We start from the raw sequence: 20,826 nt of genomic DNA on the forward strand, positions 1-20,826 counted from the left end.
ATCAAACAGTCTGAACGAGATCAGAATAAAAGTCCTACCAAAGTCGAGGGAGTAGCGCCCCCTGCAGGACCCTCCTCCATCCTGTGGCTGTAGATAAATAGGCTGGACACCTCAAGTGGCTCGTTGTGTTGTGTCCTCAACTGGACGTGTCTGTAACCTGAAACATAGCAAAACAACATTCTGAATGTAGAATTGCCAATCACCGAAGAGATTCATTTCAAAGGGGCCATATTGTCCAGATTGTCAACGTTTTTACAAGAGTCTTGTTGGTCCAAAAATATGTATTCAAAGTTTATTGCCCCAAATCTAACTTTTCCTTGATTTCTTTGGAATACTGGATCATATGAGCTGCATTCAGAATCTGCTGTGTCTGTGTGAGCTGGACTGGCTCCGCCCACACATGCCTATCTTGGGAAGAGGAGGAAGTACTTCCTCTCGTGGTGCCATGTGCCAGAGCAGAGCTGCCTGATTGTAGGAGGAGTCAAAGGGAGGAGCGTACCTTGATTGTGATTAGCTGAACCCCCGATGACACTCTATAGGGTTTGATTTCTGATTGGCTGGTTGGAGCAAAAACACTTTTTAAAAACTGAAACAAGCCAGGGAGAGAGAGGACACACTTTCTACACTTCTGGGGCGTCGTTCAGGGTATGGGGACGATTATCGCTGTTGGAAAACCTTTAGAAAGTGAATATTGCATAATATGGCCCCTTTAAAAGAATCAGGTGTGGAGCGTTTACATCGTTTCTTGGACGCACGCCGACCTGCTTTGAGAGCTTTTAGCGGCAGCGTCCTCTGCGCAGTGGTTTGGGAGCTGTTGTTCTCCACCACAGCAACGCGCAGGAAGCACATCTCCTCGAAGTGCACGGTGAACTGGAAGTGCTCGCTCCACATGGGGTTGAGGGTGTTGCGGTGGATGGGTTTCGTGCGGAAGTGGCAGCTGTCGACGGGCATGCCGAGAACGTCCACCTCGATGCAGGGGCTGCCGGCCGTGTTGCCGGGACAGACGTTCTGTCCGGACACAATCTGCGGAAAGCAAGAAGGGAGGGAAAAAAGGAAGGTGTGATGTGACACATGATCAAGCTTATCTTTACTTCCATCTGATTAAAAGCTATGAAAGCCAAAGCAGCCACCAGTGAAGTCACTCCGACCTTCCAACGGAGACTCTGTGTTCTTTACACTAATTCCCTCAGTCTCTCTTTTCTTTCACTCTTTTATGAGTGTGAGATCATTCCTCCTCTTAAACTGCAGCTTTGCCACATTAGTGGTCGACTCCTCGAAGAGTTGAGCCCCAAACAATACGCACGTTAGAGAGAACCCGTGTTGTGCACGTCACAAAAAAAATACCCATGAGTGAAGTCCCTTTACTAGTAACTGGAAATAAGTTAGTTCTTTTCAGCACAGCTGTATTATTTTACTATAAGTGTGCTTTGCCCTACTGATGACAAAAGAAGCAGCAACGCCAGCTGGGATGAACTCCCCATGTGCTCTTCAGGATTAATGAGGCTCTCCTCCTACACTAAAGAGGAATTTAGTAGGATAGTAACAATTAATGTGATGGATGTAGCTCATGCTAAAGCTAACAACTGCTTCATCAACGGGACACAACATCTCTACAACAGTCTAACACAGTTCTGCTGCCTTATTTTGTCACCAATTCATTGATGATAGTTCCTTCAATTGAAAAAAGTAAGCTGAGCAATGCTTGTGTCTTTCCTAATTGTATGGTTTTAATGCATTTCATAATCTCAATCGCTTAACATTGTCAATCGCCTTGTTTTAATATATTTTCTTGTAAAGCACTGTGAAATTCCTTGTGTCTGAATGGTGCAACATAAACACATTTGCCTTGCCTTAAAACAAAATGTGACAATGATTAAATTTAGTTTTTTTTATTGTCATATATTTTGTCTTTACAGCCCCAAGATGTCACTGTTCAGCAGTGTTTTTTTCTTGGAAAAAAAGAACAAAAGATTGCATAAATGGTACAAATGAAACACCCAAGTACAGTTTACTCCCATTTTCAAGTACTAACTCACATTACTATTGTTCAATAAATAAGTTCTATTTAAAATTTAAATAACTTAATTTATGTCCAGCAAAATCCAAATAATAATATCCGGTATGGACCTAAATGTAATTGTTTATGAGGCTGCTTCCATTTACAGTGAGGATTTTATGTTGTAATCACACAGAAGATGCACTCTGTGGAAGAACCACAACCACTTTCACTGTAGTGTGTGTGTGTGTGTGTGTGTGTGTGTGTGTGTGTGTGTGTGTGTGTGTGTGTGTGTGTGTGTGTGTGTGTGTGTGTGTGTGTTTCAGTGTTCAGTCAAAAATGCTGGAGAAGAGGAAACACCAAAGAGGCACTTTCAGTGCCAAATACCTCAGATTAAATGTTTTTCATAAAGAAATCTGTAAACCGGACGAATGTGTATACAAATGAAAACATCTTATGAAGCACTTATGACTGGCTCAGCGTTGCTCCCTGGGAAAATGTATCTGCACCTCTTCTAAAATTGACAGCAAGAAAGAGGCAAATAGAAAAAAATGTGCAAATAGAACAGAGGGGGCCGGGAATAAAAATCGAAAGCGTAAACAAATACAGATAAAGTGGTGACGTCGCAACGCATGTCATCTTAACTGACCGTGAGGGAATAGACGGCGGGGCTCATCTTCTCCACATCCCTCTCCATCGGACAGAACTGCTGATAGAGCGGGCAGCTCCGGTCCCAGAGCACCGCCGGCTTCAGGACGTAGCCACAGCCACCATTGGCCTCGAACAACGCTGTGTTTAACTGCATGGGAAGATCTGAGAGGACAAAAACAGAGAGACTTTTGTCTTAAAAAAGGATTAAGGGGATCGAGATGATGATATTTAGATGTGATCGGCTAAATGTCATATAAAACAAATCCAGGCACTTCCAGCACATAACTGGTTAAGCTTAAGTTCGAAAGGGAAAAATTGAGAAATGGGAAGACAGTGGGAGTGAAAGGAGAGAGAGAGAGAGAGAGAGAGAGAGAGCGAGAGAGAGCGAGAGAGAGCGAGAGAGAGAGAGAGAGAGAGAGAGAGAAGGAAGAAGGAAATGTGTTTCGATGTAATGTGCCTTTTAGTGAAAATAACTTCATCTGTCAGGGCCCGGACGGCAAACACTGACATCAGAGGACTTCTGAAGAGGGAGAGGAAGATAAAGTTAAAAAAACAAAAAACAAAAAAACAAAAACAAAAAAAAAAACAAGGGAGAACTGAGGAGGCAGAAACAAGAAAAGAGTGAACCAATTTATCCACTCAAATAAAGCGCTGTTATCTGTTACATGTCCATTCTGGGGTATTTTAAGTCCAACAATAATGAGAAATCCACCAAAGTTAATGAACTGACTAATTACAGGTCAACTGGTTTCAAACCTTAAAAAGGTTAACAACAGACACAAACCAGTAACACATGCCACAACGTCTTTTTTAACTTCAACACCAACAGAGTTTTTCTCAACTGTTTTATTTTTTTTTGTCTTATCCAAGGCTATTAAACGAAACACAAATTCTCCCAATACATCTAGAAGGTGAACTTGTGGTTGCTAGGCAACGTGCTTGGATTAATTTGTATATATTTGGCTGCGACAAGAGTACTTTCTATTTGAAATTTTTATCACTACCTCTGTTGCATGTCTATTTTTTTAAATGTCTGATACTGTTGTGTGTATTTATTCTGTGTAATAATAATCTCTGGTATCCAAGCCAATCAATAACAACATTATTGTAAAATATTGTCAGTTATTTTCTTGTTTCTATATTTTTGTTACTGCTATTGTTTTTAATATGGATTATTATTGTCTGTATTATGTCTACAACTGTCCACTTGCTGCTACAAACAAGGTATTTTACTCTATTTAGAGAATCGGGGAATTTGAAGAAATGAATAGTCTCTTTGGCAAATTCTGGGCGAGTTTGTAGGAGAGTATTGTTTTAATGCAAAAATTCTGTGATCCACATTTTATGCATCTCAGAAGTCAAAGAGCCATTAAAGAGTCAGTCAAATACACTTCTTGCATCCAGTGAAGACCAAACAACAAACAGCAATCGGCTGAAACTTGGACGAAAAAGTATTCGCGACTGCCAACGAGTTCAGAAAACTGGCATTATTTAAATCTTAAAGACTAATGCAAGAATAGCCTTGGAGCTTATTTTTTATTTAATTAAAGTGGAAGCAAATATTGAACTTTGACTGTTAATACTGTTTTATCCTCCACAAAGGGCTCAAACGTTCTCTTCGCTATAAGAAGCCTCTCCGGATGTGATCCTCACCGTCGGTCTGATAGTTGAGCGCCACCAGCTGGATGCCGTGCAGCCAGAAGAGCAGCGGGTTGGGGTTGGTGGAGTCGATCCTGGTGGCGGCCGGGTACGTCCTGAGCAGCTGGCTCGCCGTGTGCTGGATTAGCTTCTGGGAGTAGCGGCGGCACAGGCGCTTGGCGGCGTTTTCGTTGACGGAGGAGATGTGGTAGCACTTGGGCGTGCGGATGATGGCGCTGAGGGAGGTGGGGGGGTTGAGGGTAGGAGACGTTTGCTGCTCCTCCCAGCTCAGCCGCTCAGAACCACCTGGGGGGGGGGGGGGTGGTGGTTACGTTACGCAGTTTTTACATTATTCATGTCTGCACACACTCCAACGGGAGCGCAGCTTACCTTTGCCAGGAGTGCGGTTCTGGGTCGTGACCTCCCCTGCAGTGCTGCCTCGAGAAGGAGCCGTACCAAATATGGACTTCCTGCTCTTTCCTCGGTCCTTCCCTCTGCCGGAGCCAGCTGGAGACAGCGTGGCCAGGCCTGGGATCGCACATGAGCAGAAGAAGGGAGAGAACAGTCAATAATGCAACACTGATCCCAATCCCAATCCAACTTTATTTGTTAAGCGCTTTAAAACAATTGCAGCTGACCTGAAATGCTGTACAGAAGAAAAATAAGATACATAACAGCTCACATGAGATAAAAAACACTACATTGGAAATACAAAACAAGTTAAAAGGCATAAAACATGAAATACAAAAATACATTAAGAGGCATAAAACATCAGTCAAAATACACAGTATAAAAGAAATAGCGTCAACGTCTTTACCAGGACCAACGTCAAAGGCCAAGGAAAATAGATGGGTCTTAAGAAGGGACTTAAAAACAGGCAGAGAAGAGGCCTGTTCAAGGTGCTGAGGCAGATCATAATGAATTATAATAAATGCCACAACATTCCCATCTTTTTCTATCTCAGTCTAATGTGATTAGACACATTTTTCTCTGAACCAAATCATTGTCTTCAACTTGTGTCTCTGCCTTTCTGGTAGTTCAGCAAATTTCCTACCATTTATTTGTCATATTCTATTTATTTCGATTATGTTCTATTCTGGAAAGAAATTTCTAAAATGTGTGAAACTTGAGATGATAAGAGCCTGATAAACATTTTGACATTCATAACAAAGTTTTTACATTTTAATTGGAGTAATTATGTCTTCCAGGTTACAAACAAAAAAAAGCCATGCGTTATGAAATAATCTAACATTTTGATGTATTGAGAGAAAAATTTTAAAAATTAGAGAACGTTTATGTGCAATAAGTCTGAAAGCTATGCAGGCTGTGCCTGGAAATTGCATTTTAGTATATCCAAGACAATTACAATAGTTACACACAAGTTTTAACAAGTGGCAAGGGCATCTGAAATCACTCTGTACAGAACGATGGTCTAAACTGGGCCACTTGCATCACTTTCTCCCTCTCAGATCTCAGGTCCGTGGAAACAGTAAACAAATAAAATACCAGTGGAAACACAGGTCGGTTTATAAGGGCACATGTCATTTAAAAAGCAAGATGAGACTAACAGAGGAGACGACACATGGGGGGGAGGAAAGGAGAGATAATGGGTGATATATAAAGGACAAAGGGAAATATTTCCGATACTTCAGTGGAATGAAAAATTCCAGCGAAGAGTGATAGTTAAAATGGAAACCATCCCTCTTCACTGGAATGGAAAGTCAAATGTTATGAACTGCAGAGTTGTATTAATACATCTAAAATTAAACACAGGGTTTCATTTGGATAGTTTTTACATGAGGCCCAGTGAAAGACATTTAAAAGCAGTTAACTATGCAACCACCAGGAAGTTTTCTCATTGCCCTGCTCCACTGTTGTTTTGTCATTCGGGGAATAACAGCACAATAAGCAACCGCATCTTTCCCATGGGGAGAAGCAGAACCATCCTCTTGGTGGGTGTCCCGTGTGGGATAGTGTTTGCAGTGTAACACAGGGATATTAAATGACTTGCAATGAAAAAATGATGGAAAAAAAAAACCCCACGACAGAAACATGAAGAAAGACTTGACCTCTTCAATATAACATGGGAGTAGATAAGAGTGTAGAAAAGAGAGAGTAAAACTTTATTCATAAAGAATAAGTTACTTTTGTAGTGGGGGAAAAAAAAGAGAATATATGTTAAACTGAGTATAATCCTTTAAAATGAGACCAAAAAAAGGACTGATTCGTGACATAATCTCTTCCCTACCAGGGAACTTGACAGCCTGGCAGTAGATGACGAGGTCGGAGAGCTCCTGGGCAATCTGTCGACTCTCCTTCTTGTTCTGAGGAAGGTAGAACTCTTCGCCCAGCTCCATGTCAAACACCTGCAGGGGAAGGAGGAAACACACCGTGGATGGTACTGGTGCTAGTTTACCTGAAGAGTGAGTGGCAGCATACAGAAGCACAGGCAAAACTGCACAGATGAATGGAAGCACATGGGCTTTTCTTCGAGTTTCATACCTTATACTAGATTTCATGGTTGATTTTCCCTTTTGCTTGCGTTAACTTCAAAATCATTAATCATTGCTCATTAAAAGAACAACCGGATGATCAGCACCTATTGCTGAGGCGGAGGAAAAGATCTATGTTCCTTTAAGTGGGAGGGATGCGTCACTTATTTTATTGCTTTATTTTTATTGCAAGAGGAGTAATATCCCCTTTTCAAGGTGATTAAAGTTACTTCACCGGCGAATAAAACACATCAAATAAATGAAAATTTATCGACTGAAAATCCAAGTTCAGCTGACCTGCCACTTATCAAGAGAAAAAAAAACCTACTCACTTTAAAAACACACGCAAGAACATATAATCTCCAAATTCCAACTCAGAATAAATTACACATTAAAGAATGTTATTGTTTATAGCTGCTTATTCAAAAAAAGCATAACCGAAGTCATGATAAATTCAAGTTTTTACTAAGTAAATACTGTAAGCCTGCAAGAGTCATACATGTTACATTTATAGTTGTTCACTTTGTGTTAAATTGTCTTTTTAAACAGCTTTTATTTTATTTACATTGCTTTATATTATGATTTCTAGTAACAAATCGCTGGTCAAATCACAGGCGTCAAACTCATTTCAGTTCAGGAGCCACAATTGAGTGGATTAGTCTGGTATAATAGTGCCATATGAACCTTTATATTTAAACTTGAAAGTTGTTATTGAAAGTATACATGATGGAAAAAATCTTTATTTTTCCCATAACCAAACAATTCCTACTAAAGATTACTACAATCTTAAGGAAGTAGACCGTCGGTCAGTGGTTGTGGGAAACGCAAAGATCTGAAGATAAAGCTCAAGATTCTTCCTTACTTGTTTGAATGTACCGGTGCTTCTTTAATTTCTTTTGAAGCTTTAATGTACTCCTCGTTTTATGTGTTTGATTTTGTAAAGCTTTTCTGTATTTCTACAATACCTTTGTTAAGCACTATGAATTTCCCTGTGTTTGAATGGTGCTCTGTAAATAAATTTGCCTTACCTTGCCTATCTATAGCAGCCTATCGCTGTTGCATTATGTATGTTTTGACAAACTCATCCGGACAACATGGCTTTGAGGAACAAATTAGCTGGTTTTCATGCTAATATCTCCGCTCTGGTCTCAGTGTCACATTGTGCATGCTATATTCTCTATTTTCCATTTTCCATTTTTACAATCTGCTTGGTGGTTTGGCCAGATTGGAGCTTCTTGTGGACCAATTTTGAGCTTTATGTTTGACACTCCTGGTTTAGATGCATGGAGGATTTTGTACATATGCGGAAAACTTTAATTGGAAAACAAAACAATCAAATAAAACAATCCCAAAAACTTTAAATACCAACTTGGCTGTTCCTAATTTAAAACTTTCTTGACTTTCTGCCCCCCCCCCCCAAAAAAAAAAAATCTAATTGTTAAAGATGAGTCTTGCTCATAATTGGAGTGTGTACCTTTCCTTTGCTCTGCACTGTGCTGTCGGCCTTTTTCATCCTCTTGGGGATTTCATCGACAGGCTGCTCTTCTTTGTCTGCAGGGCTCTTTCCCTCAGGTTTGTCATCCAGCAGGTTATCTGCACAAACAAAAACAACCAATTACTGAGAAAGGAAACCAAACCAGGCAGAGATTCGTAGAAATGGACGGTAAATAGACAGTAGGGGAGCCGGGGTTCGTGCCAAACAGTTGACAACAGAAGCCACAAGTGCAAAGCAAGACAGTCTCAAATGAAAAACAAACTGAAGTTGCTGCACAAACTAATTGTTGAGGGGCGATAAACTTTTTGTTCAAAACTTGTTTGGTTTTATTTTAACAGTCAAACTAAAATGGTTTACAGCAATAAAACCATGAAAATGAGAAGTAATTCTCAACACCTACAGATATAAGGCCTTCTCTCTCCTTCGGGACACATTCTCTCTTCTGTACTCATAGAATAAGTCTGCATGTGTGGAATTACATAAAATAAAGTCAAAACATATTGAAAGCCAATACCAACACTCTCTATATGCCTTGTGTAGAAGTAGCATAACAGAGAAGATTAGATCCAGAAATGAACCTGTCAAAGACACGAAAACATTGGATGTTGGAGCTGGCGGTCCAGTTCTGCTTGATCTACTGTACATTTAATCACCATTGAGACATGCTGTGTTTAAAAACAAACTTGTAGTCCAAGCGGGGAATTGAGTAAATAACTGGTAGGAAACATTTTGAGTTCATGTTTACAATTTTGTTGTATTTTATTGCTTTTTAATAACGTGGTGACACAGATCACCTCAGTGGAGTTACATGGCGAAGTGGATGAAAAATTGACAAGTGGGCAAACACGATGAATGTACCTCCAGTCTCCATAAGCACAGTGGGTGTGTTTGCCCGGTGGATGGAAACCTTTGCACAGGTGGGAACCATTTCAGAATAATTTGAGAAGGAAAACAATAAGTGGCTATCTCGTAAAATCCCCCACTGTTTGCAGAGCATGTTCCCGAGCAAACGCACCTCCTGACTCAGTAAGCAAAGTCTCCGGGCTGTAAACAGGAGCCACAGTAGGGAGTTCTTCCCTTTGCTCCCATTCCTCCTACACAATGATCGCAGCCAAAACTAAAGCTAAAAGAGAGAGACATCTCGAAACATTTTCATCACAAAAAATTGGTTTGATTCTTGACATTTGCCATCTTGTGTGAGAAATAGTTTTAGCTACAGGATTTAACCTTTGGTTGCTTTTTGAAAGACAGCAGCCAGAAAAGAGTTTGTGACTAGAAGAAGAAGCTCCGACTGAGCCGGAAGATCTCAGCAGCGTACGACTGCAGCGTCGAACAATGGGCCTTGTGAAGAGCGGACGCAGTGAAAGTGAACCAAGCAACATTGGTTTAAAACCTCAAGATGCTATCGTGCTGTGTTTGTAAGGTCCGTGACCGGTAAGGTCTTCTGACGGGAGACGAGCCGGGATGAGGAGGGAGCACTTCTGGGACTGGGACCGGGACAGGGTAGTTTCCCCTGGTCTGTTGTTTAGTGCAGGGGCAGTGCGGGGCCTGAGAAACCAGATGGCTTTGTTTTGTTTCCCTGACGAGCCTGCCCAGCCAGTGGCGAGGTCACAGACAAATACAGTACGGAGGGAATGGAGAAGGGAGGTGATGTGTTTGTGGAAGAGGGAGAAATGGAGGGAGACCATGCTGACAGCATATTGTGTTAACACAAAATAAATCTGTGTTGTTTTGTTAAAAAAAACTAAACACATTTGAATCCGATATCGCACACAATCAAATGTGGTGAAAGAGCAATCGATAAAGAAGCAGATGTTATCTTCCTATATTGTCCATATAAAGCATTTTGATATCATAAATAAACTGGATTTATACTGAGGCAGATCATATATAAAGCAAGTTGCACCCCATGGAAGACTGAAAGCACTGCATCAAACACACACAAGCAAACCAAAACCAGACACAGTACGATAACACAAGCTCACACAAACATCATCAGGCTGTAAACAGTGTTCACAGTGAGTGAATTTAACTATTCTGGATGGTGGCCACACAGACACCGACACGTCACACATTACTGCTGCAAGCTGGGAGGTTGAGATGCTTTGAACGGCTGCAATTATGTAACGGCGATAAAACACACGCGGCACCAAATCTAAACTCTCCTGATGTCACCGACCAGCATTTGTTAGCAATCCAGCGGTTATAAATGTGCTCGCATGTTGAGTCTGTAAAATGCTGCAAGGCAGAGCAATCGCTGCACAAAGCTGCAGTTTTCCTGCGTGAGAATCTGCACTGCGGCCACAAGTGAAGAATACCAGCCTTCGAGGAAACTGTGAAAGAAAATATGCCAATAGAAAAATAGAAATTGTCCCAATCGTGAGAGATGGGTGGAGTTTGCTTGTTGTTTTTCATACCACAGTCCAGTCACTAAAATGGTCCCGAATCAGATAGTAAATAAAGTTAAAATCTGGAAAACGGACTTTATTAAAGGAACTGAATGGCAAAATTGCATATGCAACACGAGAACATGGCATTAACACTATACGGCAATGTTTGTGGCACATCATGCAAGACATGTATTCAAACTCTTATATGATGCAATGCTGGCTGCTGGGAAAAGCTGGACTGTGTTGGTTCCTATTAGAGCGGTTATTTTTTGTTAATTACTTGACCTTAGATTGTAGAAAAAACATGTTTATTAAATTAGTCGACCACCAGCTAAATGTAGTCAGCTATTAACACGTCGTCCCAACCCTAGTTTGAATCACCCACAACCCAAACTTAAATCAATTCTGTTATGAAGATAAATGAAATTAAAAACGTATTCTAGTTCTTGATGCCACGGGTTATATAATAGTAATATGTGGAACTGCTGGTCCTCATTAAAGTGAAGTACAACATGGCAGAACTTGGCATGTTGTCCACAAAAAGCAAGAAAAGATTAAAAAAAGAGCAAAGATGCAATAAAGCTCTTCAACCGAGTGTTTCCTCTGCAGTGTCTCAGTGGTAGACAAGCGCAGTGCTATTATGATGCACCTTAAGCACCATGACATATCGTTGAATTCGATTCCGCCGGTCTGCACTTTCATGTGCCAATGTAGTATTTTTGGACGATATTAAGGATCATACAGTTTTTGTTTCATTGATAAAAGGGGAAAAAAGCACACGCTACTACCACATGCCAAAAACAGAGGAGAACAGCGGCACACAGAGAAGTGTAACAAGACTGAAATTACCTTCCAGGCAATAAGAGGCAGTAGAAGCTGTGAGGCCGTCGGCTAAGTGGGAAAGCAAGTACAATGACATAGCAAAGGAATGAAAAGTTAGAAGAGGGTCATGGTAAAATAGATTTGAGTGTTAACAAGAAAGGAGGCAGAATGAAGTATTAGACAGAAACTGATTTAACGGTTAGAACAGGAGACTCTGGAGCAGCGTTTTGCGTTCCGATCACACCGCGGCTCTCCATACCGTCTGATAGAGACTCGTAGTCGTAGTCGTACTCGTCTTCCTCCTCTTCTTCCTCTTCGTTGGTGTGGTTGCTGGGGGAAGTGACGCCTGGCGACCCGTTGCTCGCCTGGGCTTGCATGTGTGCCAGCTGGTGGGCCTGTGAAGGAGTTGGAAAAAACGAGATTGAGGCCTTCAAATCTATTGCGGAAACATAAAACTCAAGCTTTGCAGTGCAGAAAGATACTGATATTTCTAGATCAGGTTGGTATGACGAGTTTAACTTTGAAGGCAGGTATTATTTACGCAAGAAGCTCTTCACACTCAAAGCAAGACAAAGTCCAACTTGTTGACCCGCGTGCGTCTCGACACGCACCGAATGCAGTTTTGTTCCGTACCTTTTGTTTGAGTATGTCCACAGGTGCTTGATGGGCCTTGAGCTTCTTGTTCTTTAGGAGAATCCTCCCACGCAGCTGCAGTGGCGACGGAAGGTGAGGGTCGTCACTGAAGTCGCTTTCAAAGAGGAAGCGCGTCACAAGGCGTTCTCCGAACACCGTCTAATGGGAAGACATTGAACGAGAAGGGAGGTGAATGCAGCTCAATGATGGCGAGACATGCCGAGTGGAGGGAGGGAGAAAAACGCATTTCTGAAGAAGAATCCTTCACTTGAGAAAATGAAAGTGCTTTTATCTGTACAAAACAACATTACAAATAAACACGGCCGCGGTGATGTAAGCCGGCCTGAGGCACAGAGCTGTCTGAACATAAAAGACTTTTCGTTATCAAGCAACTCAGAAGTTGGTCTCCAGGGGGGATGAAACGCTGGGAAGTTTCGGCAGATGAAAGCGGGATGATATTCCATGATGATGTATCTGTCGTGCCCAGATATGTGTGGCCCTGAGTGTACAGAGTTACTTAAAAAAAAAAAAGAAAAGAAAAGAAAAAGACGGGGACAATTGTGGCCCAAAGATTAGAAAAGCAAGCGTCTGGCAGTCTGCCAGCTTGGATGCCAAGAGGAGCAGGGGGAAAATGTGGCTAAGAAAAACACGAGTAGAGTTTTGCTCCGGATGAAAAATTGCTGCTCTGAGTGAAAGTACAGAAAGTACTCCCACCTGTTCAGCAGAGCATTTCAGTTGTAATGTTGAAAGTGGAGGTAATCTTCGAAATAAGATGCATGAGCTGACTGAGACATGAGAGCTGAACTGACTATTTCCACATCTTATATTAGTTGTGCTCTTGAATTAAATTGTAGATTCGTCACACACATTAACTGTTGGAACATGGTCCAGGAATCGTACCTTAAAGATTTCAGCCATCTTGCGCTGCTGCGGCAGAGAGCAGTGGTTCTCTATGGACAGGATGACTGGCATGTCCGAATTGACGAATGCAGACCGGTTAACAGCTTCGACCACATCCTGGAGGATCACGGGAGACAATGAATTCTCCAAAACAGCAGCCAAAGTTAAATATATGTCACTAAATCCACAGACAAGAGAGTTTCCATAAGACGCCCATCAGCTTTAAACTAAATTGAAATGCTGGTTCAAAACTCAGATAAAATGCATTGACTTATAGATATGAATCCCTAAAAAAAAAACAGTTATGTGGTAAGTACCATCAGTTCATTTCCTATTTGTTGTCAGATCGCAAGATATTAGTGTTCGCAGCTGGTGGAATCAATAGGAAACAATGTATAATGACTCTGGCAGATCTTCATATATAATCTTCAATAGTGGTAATGATTGCATTAATCTTAATTTTCAGATTTACACTTAAGTTCTAAAACTAGCTTCAATAAACAATGAATAGTTTCACTCTAATGTTGTTTATTTGTATCGATAGTCTTTTTCATAAGTTGAAAACCTTCAAACCAATTCTAAAACCTACTTTTACTCACTGGCTTTCAAACCAGCATGATGCATTGATCTGTTTTTATTTGTTTTCACTATTTTTTATGGATTCTTCAGTTTCTGTTTTAGTATTTTTTATTCTTGTTTCAGTTGTAATTTATCATTTTGTCACCTACTTTATTTTATGCCCTATGTTTTAATAAACTTCTCACGCACAGCACTCTGTGTGAAAGTGCTTTATAAATAAATCTGGTGTGGTGAAAAAAAAAAAATGACAAAACATTTCTGGGAAAAGGCTTCACCTGACTCCCAAACAATTCTCAGTGTCCACCAGGTTATCCAGGCCCACAATTCTAAGTTTATTGATAAAAAACAAAACAAAAGAAATCTACCGAACTGTATTGAAAAAATGTCTGACTGTGTGACGGAATTATAAAACAACTTCAAACTCAAGGTTGAAGAAACTTCCCCGAATCGAAGCACTGGAGTGGCTCATAAGCACAATTATAGTATTCACTGATTATTTTTGAAACACAAGAGAATTCCTCTCCTTCATAAATGTAATTATCTATGAGCATTTCGAACCTTGAAGGGGATCTTAGTGGTGAGTGTGTGTCCGTGGTAGATAACTGGCATCCCATCATCTCCATCCCAGCAGTCCAACTCGACACTCCTGCAGCCTTGTAGTAACACCTAAGAGTCCACAATGTTCATAAAACCTCTACTTGTGAACAATTAGAAAAGTGTGACATAATTGTAGAGGGCAATTATGTACCTGACTGTAAAGCTCAACCGAGGACTCTCCTTTGAGCTGGTGCCCCGTCAGATAGGTGTTATGAGAAGATTCAATGTAGTAGTAAGTCAGCGGGTACTGCAGCTCCTCCGTGTTAATCTGGGACTCATCATTGTGAGAGGCAAAGTTATCTTTGTCCATCAAGAACCTGAAAATAATCACAACGGACATGTTATAGCAACGTATTACAGAAAAATCAGGTGTGATACAGGACACAATCTAATTTTAAGTTAAAAACTTAACGACGCATCTTGAAACGAACAGATAATTTAGTGTTTAGATTTACCTTGCAAAACCTTCAAATGACATCCAGCCCATTTGTCTCATGGTTGCTGAAGGCTCAAATTTCTACAAGAAAACAACAAGTTGTTAAAGCTGTATATCAAAAATCCATGTTTAAGCTATGTTTTAGCTTTATTAATCTCTATCACAGCCGAGTGAGTGCTTGCACGCACACACACACACACACGCGCACACACTAAGGGTCAACAATTATCTTAAAGTTCTTGGATGAAAGGCAAAATCAAAGACTGCCCACGCTTGTACAGACAGAAGATGCAGGCTATACACAGAAAGGCCCCCGACATAGAACTTCTTGCTATGAAATAGTGCTAACCACTACACCCAAGTGCAGCCAACTTCTTCTGTCTCAGTTATTCGTGTGAAAATAACCTGAACTTCAATTTCTGTGAAAGTCCGGCATTTTCTTATCACCCAAAAGATGTTCCTTTCCACCACATTCGCTTGCATTCACTCGTCTGTCTCATCAGTCCTCCGGACTCCAGATTCTACCTGGATAATGCTGAGAATCTCATCATAGCTCAGGTGTTCCCTCTGACAGTTGACTAAGAAGTCGTTGAGCTGAGGAATTGCCAATCCCAGGACGCCCAATGAAGCATTTTCCACCCCGGTCCCATTGGTCACAATGCTGGCTGCTGCGATGGCGTCTGAGATCTGCTTCTGGTTGTCAGACATTTGCTGCCTGGTCCGGATGAACAGGCCAAGATCTGAACCATTACGAGTCAGTAGGTCTGCAGAATGGAGGAAGGAATAAAAAGTATGGAGGGATAAATGATCAGAGAGCAGATTTATCATGTGTAACAGTCGTTCTTTTTCTCTGTTTTTACCGAGCTCTGGCTGGAGCCCTGTGTCTTTGTCATCTATCCTGAGGTTTGTATAAAGAGGAGATGATTCTGGACTGGAGCGACTGCAGGGGACAGCAAAGGTGTCGAATAGCTCTTTCAGGTCCTTCCTACTTCGAATACTGTTGAGAAAAAAAGAAGCGCAAGTTGTTTTTGAGTTACACTTATAAATGACATTGCAAATAATCATTGAATCTTCATGAGACATTCCAGCTGTGAGCTTCTTTGAAAAAACAAGAATTTTTGAGACACTGATTGACTCGAGCAGAGCTAAAATGAAAAGGAAGCAGCTGGGCAGCAGATAAAAGGATGAACCGCAATCTAAGAAATGTAGGAGGATTGGTATGAAAATAATCCTTGGCTTATCAAGGTAAAACATTTGTGTGAATTCAATAGGAAAACATCTTATACAAGCTACATAACATACAGACAAGAGACAACATCTTAGGAATTTATTGAATTTGCTTTATCACACTGGCTTTAGCTGCGTTTGATAACTATACTTAAGTTATACAACAATGGAACAGAACATGTACAGTATACATATATGAATGAGTGAGGCCTTGATTCCACACTGTGTGTATGTTTGGAATAGAGTTGCAGAAAGTAGATAGATGTAAAAACAACCCCAAAAATCTAGTCAAATCAGTTTACCTGAATGATTTGAATAGCTCGACAAACTCGATGAAGCTCATGGTGCTGTCAGAAATCATGAGATTCTGGAAGCCCTTGAAGCAGCCTTTACCTCGACCGTGCCACGATCTGCTGCTCCAGGCCCTGCCAGGCAAAGGGAAAACCTCAATGTGGCATCAAAAAGGAAGATTTTGATCAAATCCGAACACTTCCAATGGAGCTGACATACCCTGGCTGTGACTTGGCTGTGCCCGACAGGACTGGAGAGGATTGTGGCCGGGAGGGGTTGGACCCGGCCATGCTGGAGGAGGAGGAGGAGGAGGAGGAAGAGGACGCCAGCAATCCAGAGTTTTTGTTGGATGTGAGTGAGAAGGGTCCAGGAAAGTTGTCTTCTGTTTCGGAAAAAGGGTAAACAAAACCGGACACAATGCTTCATTTCTTAAATGTAATTAAATCTGGCCATCTGGAGTGTCACAATGTTTTATGTCTTGAAAATATGTGAATCGGCATTTAATTCATTTGTGTCATAAAACTACTAAGTTTAAACATTTACATCAAAATTATGATGCAATTATTGTATATACAATATATACCACTTAATTTTGGTTCTCTCATTTTTAAGGCCTCAATCAAAAGTTACCTGGATCCTCTTGGTCCATGCTGTCGCCGTCTGGTCCGTTTCGATGCAGTCCTTCCTTGCAGCTGCGCGTTTTCCTGGAAACCATCTCGTCATCAGTAGCATCACCACTGTCTCCCTGTGGAGGAGGAGTATTACCAATACCTTACCGGCTGCTCAACTCAAAATAAGTCCAATCAATCCAGCAGCAAAAGGGTTAAAGACACAAAAATGCTCTCAGCTACTCCACTACGTAAAGTGCTTGATTGACTGACCCTGACGAGGACCTTCTTCTTCTTCTTGGACTTATCGTTGATGCCCAGGGGGCTGGTTTTTTGGGTCCCGGGTCTCTCCACACCACCGGTGCCCATGTTCCACCTGCGCCCACCGAAAAGTTCAATGGCCTGAGCGAGAGTGGGACCCTCATACCTGTTATCCTCCTGAAAAAGATGGACACACACGAGACAGGATCAGACAAACAGTGAAACATGTTAAGGGATTCAAGGCTTTGATGAAGGACCTAATTTATTTTAAGGTAATATATATCTGCACCGAAAACATTTTCATGCACTCAGTACGATATGCACTAGAAAAAAAGCTGAAAATCTTTTTTAATGGAGAATAATTGTATACTTTTATTGACTTTATTAATGCTGTAAAAGCACAAGCAGTACTTAGGGTTCTTTTATATAGTTATCATATCAACAGGCTATACAAATCATTCGATTTTAAATTTAGACCCTTGGGAGGGGTTTAATACTAACCCTAACCCAAATAAGGTTAAACTCTGGACAAGAAAACAAAACCGTGTACAAATAATACTGATGGGGAACATACAGAAAGACTATATTGGTGAAATGGTGCAGTTCAGAGTTTACCTGATAGAGACTGACATACTGCTTCCTCAGCCACTGCAATCTCTGATCGGGAAACTTCTTTAACTTCCTGGTTGCGTTCACCAGCTCTGATAAGCCCTTGTGAAGCATCTGCGCAGTGTGATTGGGGGCCACAAAGTGCAGGAGTCTAGTGGCATTAATCAAAAAGAAGAGTGGAAATACTTGGTACTGAAGACAGTGTTCTGGCAGTGCAGTGGAGATTCACTGCACAGTTTGACAACACGGTGGGAAGAACAAACTAACCTGTTGTCAGTGGTGCTCAGTCCGTAGAGCAGAGTAAGAGCATTCTCCTCCACGGTCATCTGGCTCAGTTTGTTTTGCAAACATACAGCGTGGACGTCGACTCCCTGATGACCCAGAAAAACTGCCTGCAGGTACAAATAAACGCACCGCTGAGGGTACGTTTCGCTACTGGCAGGCACCACGAGGTACAAAGTCTGCAATTCTCAATCAGTCTCAAGTAGTGAAAATGTGTTTTTAAGCTTTGGATATATATATATATTTTTTTTTTTTTTCAACAAACCTTCACCACTCCGAGGTCCAACAGGCCCTCTGCCAGTCCAGCTACTACAGTCTGTCCTAACCCCAACGGCTGCTCTGGTGGGGAAGCCCCTCCACTCTGGGGCTTACCTGCAATAAATCCACACATTTACGATATGTTTGAAATGTAGTGTCGTCAAAGGAAATTAGAGGAGCTCATGCACACATAAACACATTTACGACCAATTTTAACTGAGACTTATACAAGGCATGGAGATCATCCACTGCAGATAAACACATGTATTCTATGTTTACAACATAATAAAGACACAGGAAATATTGGTTACTATTTTGTGGATGCCGGTTCTAAATTAGTTTGATGTGAGGAGACATGAAGCTTGTCTGCCCCACCATGTGAATGTACTAATATTTACAGATAAGGACGATAAAATACATGCACGCTTCTGAGTCTACCAATGTGAGCGAAATCATGTGCTCCCTATTTTTATTGCAATGGTGCTCAGTGCTGTCCTGGATGGCCAGTGTTCACCATGTTTCAGTGGTTTTCCCTCGACTGTGACAAGTGACCCACTATCAATCTTTGTGAAGAAATAGAGGATGACACATTCATTACATCCAGGAGCAAGGAGACCAGGACTGACTCACCGGAAGGATTTAGATTTGAATGATCCAAACTTGACAGGAAAATGTTGCAGAGTCTCAAAAGCCCAAAACCTTGACATCTTTTTCATTCCACTAATTTATAATGATTTGATGTATGGTGATAAATCATTTCATAGGTTTGGAATTGTAATGATAACGAGTAAGACACAGTTTGATGTATAAAGGCTGAGAAGGTAAGAAAACCAGACTGTCAAATCAATCAGAGAGCTGAACAGTAATGATGGCATCTGGAACTGCTTTAGTTCATACTTTGAATTTCTTCACAGAAACCTGTAATGGGCCACAAAAGTTCTCTTTAGACTCATATTACAAGTAGATTCCTTATCAAATGTGCATGTGTTCGCAAAGTTACCCGCACAATGTGGATTTGGTGCTGGAAGCCAACTTTTACGGCATTATCAAGTCCCAATCTTCTGTTAAAGATGTAGGTCAAAGTGTTGTGCAGATTATCTTTATTTTGGTTTCACTTATAAATGACATTTCAAGAACCAGATTTTGCACAGATTGACAGTGACCTGGTAACAGAAACTGTGAGTGATCTGTGTTTTAATACAGGCGGTAGTACCATCTCCACTCTCCTCCGGTGTCCCACAGGGCTATGTCCTAGGCCCCAACTTCTTCATTATTTATCTGCTACCCCCTTGGCCATATTCTTCTAAAGCATAATATTCAATTTCACTGCTATGCTGATAACAGTCGGCTCAACCATTCCACCAGAGAATTTAGTGAAATGGGTAAACAACTGAGTTAAGACAGAGTTGTAATAGGATACCGACAATATAATAACATGAGTAAAGCAGAAGGGTAAAGCTGGGCATAATCTCTTTTTTTAGTTAGCATAATTTATCTAGGATCCATGTTTTCCAACAAGATTTTATCCCATGATGTGCAGAAAATTAGATGCAAATGATGTTGAAATCATGATTAGTTTCAAACATTGGACATATCTTTATATAATGACATTTCTATGAATGCAGGGAAAAATAAGATAGATGTGGGGAAAAAAGCAAGTTCATTGGCATAAGTTAATAAAACTATGTTATAAGGTAGATTTACATGATTTGTTATGAATAGGAAGGCTATATGACAAGGTCAAGTACGGCCAATGGAAAAAAAAAAAAAAAGAAATCCAATGACAACATGATAAAGTTGTAGTTGTTGGCCCAAGTCCAATGCAATTTACCCCAGGTGAGTGTGGTGTTATCAGGCTGCAGTCGCAGCAGACAGCGAGCAGTGAGGTGGCTGTCCTGCTCATAATGGATGACTGTAGCTCCCTGCAGCAGGAACTGGTGATTGTCTGGTTGGAGTGACAACACATACCTAGAAAGAGACAAAAAATGTTTTCAAAAAAGAAAAGAAATATTGTGTAGCAAATCTATCAGACTGCTATGACTGTTATGTGTCTGTTGTGTGTTTTCCTACCAGGGGATGAGCTCGGTGCCGTGGTTGAAAGCTCTGTGCGTCTCCTCGGTGCCCTGAAACTCAGCCTCCTTCACAATAAGCTCAGATGACAAGTCGCCCTCTGAATCCGACAAGTCGCCGACCGTGAATCTGAAGATGGACATAAGTTGGATTACGAGGGCGGGCAAGAAGAAAGCGTGAACAGACTTTAGTAGAGTTGCCATTTCTATCGGTTGGTCTGCCAATTTCAAACGAATCATTCAATATGAAGTTGTGTAACAAGATGGTTATTCGTCAGAAATCCCGCATTCAAAGTCAGATACAAAGACCAAACAAGCAGAGAAGTGTCATGCAACTGTTATTGCTCATTCCTTCACTATGAATCAAGCAAATAACTCAAACTGGCAACTTCATGTTGATGTTAGCAAACGTACAAATTCCTGTGACTGTTATGGATCAACCACTTACAAAACATGGTTTGTTTCAGGTGCTGTCCTGAATGAATGGGAACTACAATGGGAGAAGGAAACAAAGGAGACAGTGAAGAGGAGGTGTGAAAAGACAAACGGGCACTCTGGAACGTTTTGACAGTCCGCCAACATGAAAAACTAG

General features: G+C 41.1%; 1 protein-coding gene across 7 annotated transcripts in view; it reads right to left on the minus strand.

Moving 5' to 3' along the window:
• The window catches only part of plce1 (phospholipase C, epsilon 1), an 87,610-nt gene that overhangs the window by 10,056 nt on the left and 56,728 nt on the right, over positions 1-20,826 (minus strand). For 4 of the 7 annotated variants that reach the window (XM_080517135.1, XM_080517134.1, XM_080517140.1 and 1 more), the window contains 26 exons: positions 20,683-20,724; positions 20,236-20,364; positions 19,997-20,133; positions 18,173-18,279; positions 17,893-18,017; positions 17,632-17,776; positions 17,029-17,193; positions 16,778-16,892; positions 16,367-16,529; positions 16,159-16,281; positions 15,490-15,626; positions 15,155-15,393; positions 14,649-14,710; positions 14,345-14,510; positions 14,155-14,262; positions 13,018-13,134; positions 12,118-12,276; positions 11,744-11,879; positions 11,512-11,553; positions 8,252-8,370; positions 6,534-6,651; positions 4,676-4,813; positions 4,301-4,591; positions 2,646-2,809; positions 762-1,023; positions 39-157 (listed from right to left, as the gene is read on the minus strand). In XM_080517135.1, coding sequence (XP_080373261.1) covers positions 39-157; positions 762-1,023; positions 2,646-2,809; positions 4,301-4,591; positions 4,676-4,813; positions 6,534-6,651; positions 8,252-8,370; positions 11,512-11,553; positions 11,744-11,879; positions 12,118-12,276; positions 13,018-13,134; positions 14,155-14,262; positions 14,345-14,510; positions 14,649-14,710; positions 15,155-15,393; positions 15,490-15,626; positions 16,159-16,281; positions 16,367-16,529; positions 16,778-16,892; positions 17,029-17,193; positions 17,632-17,776; positions 17,893-18,017; positions 18,173-18,279; positions 19,997-20,133; positions 20,236-20,364; positions 20,683-20,724 — 3,628 coding nt within the window. The remainder of the gene's footprint in view (positions 1-38; positions 158-761; positions 1,024-2,645; positions 2,810-4,300; positions 4,592-4,675; positions 4,814-6,533; positions 6,652-8,251; positions 8,371-11,511; positions 11,554-11,743; positions 11,880-12,117; positions 12,277-13,017; positions 13,135-14,154; positions 14,263-14,344; positions 14,511-14,648; positions 14,711-15,154; positions 15,394-15,489; positions 15,627-16,158; positions 16,282-16,366; positions 16,530-16,777; positions 16,893-17,028; positions 17,194-17,631; positions 17,777-17,892; positions 18,018-18,172; positions 18,280-19,996; positions 20,134-20,235; positions 20,365-20,682; positions 20,725-20,826) is intronic. The other 3 variants (XM_080517136.1, XM_080517137.1, XM_080517138.1) reach the window with 3 other exon arrangements.

Source organism: Blennius ocellaris, assembly GCF_963422515.1.
Source record: "Blennius ocellaris genome assembly, chromosome: 21".
Classification (NCBI taxonomy): domain Eukaryota; kingdom Metazoa; phylum Chordata; class Actinopteri; order Blenniiformes; family Blenniidae; genus Blennius; species Blennius ocellaris.